At 41.8% G+C, this 3,790-nt stretch overlaps 1 protein-coding gene across 1 annotated transcript; it reads right to left on the reverse strand.

Annotated features, from left to right (window-relative positions):
* Positions 1-871: 871 nt before the first annotated feature.
* On the reverse strand, positions 872-1,960 carry LOC109241228. The gene is made up of 2 exons (XM_019407948.1): positions 1,489-1,960; positions 872-894 (listed from the first exon to the last, which is right to left on the reverse strand). The coding sequence occupies exons 1-2, from the start codon at positions 1,958-1,960 to the stop codon at positions 872-874; spliced, it is 495 nt and encodes a 164-aa protein (XP_019263493.1).
* Positions 1,961-3,790: the final 1,830 nt, after the last annotated feature.

A 3,790-nucleotide genomic window follows, 5' to 3' on the forward strand; every position in this document is an offset into this window, starting at 1 on the left:
ATTCAAGGTTAACCACGATATTTACCTCTTTTTGGAATCAATTCAATAATCAATCACGGCCTTTCCATTGGAACAAGCCTCCTAACCAATTGAATCTAGCCAATTATCAATCAAACAATTCAAAACAAGCTTCGAAACTACCAAAGAAAGAAAAAAGTTTAATTTTAATCATTTTTTTAAAAAGTCATCAAAAGTCAACCCCGGGTCTGTTTGGTCGAAATATGAGATTCGGACAAAATCCCGATTACACATTCACCCCCGAGCTTGATTATGTGATTTGTTTTGAAATCCGACCTCAATTTGAGGTCTAAATCAAAATTTTACAAAATTCCTAAATTCTACCAAAACCCCCTAATTTTCTACCTTGAATTTCATGGATTTGATGTTAAATTCCTGGAAAGGTATTGGGGATTGATGAAAAACAAATTAAAGTTTCTTACCAATGAATTTGGGAAGAAAAACTCTCAAGAAAATCACCTCAATGGAGTCTAGGGTTGAAAAATGGTATAAAATGAGCTAAGTCTCGAAATCTTCACATTTTACCCAGTTGGAGATGTCGCAATTGCAAACTTCTGCAACTGCGAAACATTGACCGCAACTATGATCAGTGCATGAGACACCATAGAAGTCTCAAATGCAACGTATCCCTAGCAAATGCGAACAACCTCTCTATTGCAAATGCGAGTAATGTTTCGCAAATGCGAAGATGTTCTCACTATGCACTGTGTTGCAAATGCGACTCTGAGATCGCAAATGTGATCCCAGCTCAGTTCGTAAAAGCGATCTCTACTTCGCATATGCAAAGAGCCAGCCCCCAGCTCATGTTCCATTTGCTAGCCTGACACCGCAAATATGAGGCTCGCAATTTCGACTAGGTCTTCGCAATTGCAGGACCTAAAAGTTTACACCAGCAACAACTATGCATCAGTATTCCAAATCAACCCGCAATACATTCGAAAATCACCCGAGCCTTGGGGCTCCAAATTGAACATGCACACAAGTGCAATAACATCATATAAACTTGCTCGCTCGCTCACCCAAATCATCAAAACAACATCAAATATCAAGAGTTGATCATCAAAACTCAAGTTTTTCAACTAAAAACTCAACTTTCACAATCATTTACATAATGCGCCAAAATGCACTCGGGTCACTTGAGACCCCAAACAAACGTGCGTACAAGACCAAAATATCATATGAATCTACTGGAATCATCGAAATACCGATCCGAGGTCGTTTATCAAAAATGTTGATCGTAGTCAACTTTAGCCTCATTTTAAGTCAAAAATTACATTTTCTTCAAAATTTCACATAAAAGCTTTTCGGAAAATGACACAGACCATGAACGCAAGTCATATAACATTAAATGAAGCTATAAGAGGTCTCAAAACACATAAATTAAGGCTAGTACTCAAAATAACCTATCCGATCGTCACATTCTCCACCTCTAAAAGAAACGTTCATCCTCGAACGGACATAAAAGTGTACCTGGATTGGTAAAAAGGTGGGGGTATCTACTCCGCATATCGGACTCGGACTCCCACGTAGCCTCCTCAATTGGATGATCTCTCCAATGCACTTTCACAGAAGGAAAATTCATAGATCTCAACTTACGAACCTGCCAGTTAAGAATAGCCACTGACTCTTTCTCATAGGTCAAATTTTCATCAAGATGCACTGTACTGAAGTCTAAAACATGCGATCTATCCTTATGGTACCTCCGAATGCTGAAGTCTAAAACATGTGATCTATTCTTATGGTACCTCCGAAGCATGGAAACATGAAATACCCGATGTACCCCTACTAGGCTAGGAGGAAATGCAAGTCTATAAGCAACCTCACCAACTCTCTCCAAGATCTCAAACAGGCCAATAAACCTCGAGCTCAACTTGTCCTTCTTCCTAAACCACATAATGCCCATCATAGGCGACACTCGGAGAAGAACCTTCTTGCCCGCCATGTAGGCCACATATCAAACCTTCCGGTCTGCATAACTCTTTTGCCTGGACTGAGCTGTACAAAGTTGCTCCTGAATCACCTTAACCTTTTCCAAAGCATCACGAACCAAATCAGTGCCCAACAATCTAGCCTCACCAGTCTCAAACTAACCAACCAGTGAACGACATTACCTCCCATATAACGCCTAGTACGGAGCCATCTGGATGCTCGACTGATAGCTATTGTTGTAAGAGAACTCCGCTAGAGGTAAAAAGTAAAAATTGGTACCACTGACCCCCGAAATCCATAGAGCATGCTTGCAACATGTCCTCCAATAACTGAAGGGTGCGCTCAGACTGTCCGTCCATCTGAGAATGAAACGCGGTACTCAGCTCGACCCGCGCGCCTAACTCACACTGCACGACTCTAAAAAAATATGAAGTGAAATGCGCGCCCTAGTAAAATATGATGGAAATGGGCATACCGTGCTGGTGGATAATCTCGCAGATGTAAATCTTAGCCAACAACTCTAAAGAATAGGAAGTCATCAGCGGAATAAAATGTGCAAACTTAGTCAACCGGACAATAATAACCCAGACTACTTCATACTTCCTCAAGGTCCGGGGTAGGCCTATCACAAAATCCATAGTGATGCGCTCCCACTTCCACTTTCCAATCTTCGAGTCACCCCCACCCGATTTCTAATGCTCATACTTCACCTGTTGAAAATTCAAACACCAAGAGACATCACTGACAATATCTTTCTTCATTCTCTACACAAATAGTGTTGTTTCAAGTCACGGTACATCTTTATGACACCTGGATGAATGGAATAGCGCAAATGTGAGTCTCCTCAAGGATCAGCTCTCTCAACCCATCAACATTCGAAACACAAATCTGGCCCTAAGCTGCATAACACCATCATCTCTTATCACAATCTCCTTAGCACCACCCCGATGCACCGTGTCTTTCAAAACCAACAAGTGAGGATCATCAAAATGACGAGCCTTGATGCGCTCCAATAATGATGGATGCGCTACAACACAAGCAAGAACCCGACTAGGCTCCGAAACATCCAACCTCAAGACCGATTGGCCAAGGCCTGAACATCCATGGCTAGTGGCCTCTCCACTGTCGGTAAATATGCTAAACTACTCATGCTCTCAGCCTCCTACTCAATGTATCGGCCACTATATTGGCCTTCCTCGGACAATATAATATGATGATATCATAATCTTTCAGCAACTCTAACCATCTTCGTTGCTGTAAATTAAGGTCTTATTGCTTGAACAGGTGCTGGAGACTCCGATAGTCAGTATTGACCTCACTTGGAATGCCATATAGATAGTGCCTCCAAATCTTCAACACATGAACAATGGATACAAACTCCAAATCAGGCATAAAGTAATTCTTCTCACGAATCTTTAACCGTCGAGATGTGCTGGCAATCACCTAACTGTCCTGCATCAATAACGTGCCAATCCTAATACACGATGCATCATAATACACAATGTAAGATCCCGAATCTATAGGCAACACCAACACTTGGGTTGCAGTCAATGCAGTCTTGAACTTTTGAAAGATCACCTCACACTCATCGGACCATCTGAAAAGAGCACCTTTCTGGGTCAACCTGGTCGACAGGGCCGAGATAGATGAAAACCCCTTCACGAACCGGCGATAATAACTAGCCAAACCCAAAAAATCCGAATCTTTGTGGATGATGTAGGTCTAGTCCAGTTCTGAACTGCCTCAATCATCTTAGGATCCACCTTTATACCCTCGGAAGATACAACATGGCCCAAAATGGCAACCGAGCCCAACCAAAACTCACACTTCAAAAATTTGGCAT

This window comes from Nicotiana attenuata, unplaced genomic scaffold, assembly GCF_001879085.1.
Source record: "Nicotiana attenuata strain UT unplaced genomic scaffold, NIATTr2, whole genome shotgun sequence".
NCBI lineage: Eukaryota > Viridiplantae > Streptophyta > Magnoliopsida > Solanales > Solanaceae > Nicotiana > Nicotiana attenuata.

Coding starts and splice junctions, on each gene's coding strand:
- LOC109241228 (XM_019407948.1), bottom strand. CDS start 1,960: ATGGCGGGCAAGAAGGTTCTTCTCCGAGTGTCGCCTATGATGGGCATT. Junction 895..1,488: donor CCACCTTTTTACCAATCCAG/GTACACTTTTAT, acceptor GTAAACTTTTAG/GTCCTGCAATTGCGAAGACC.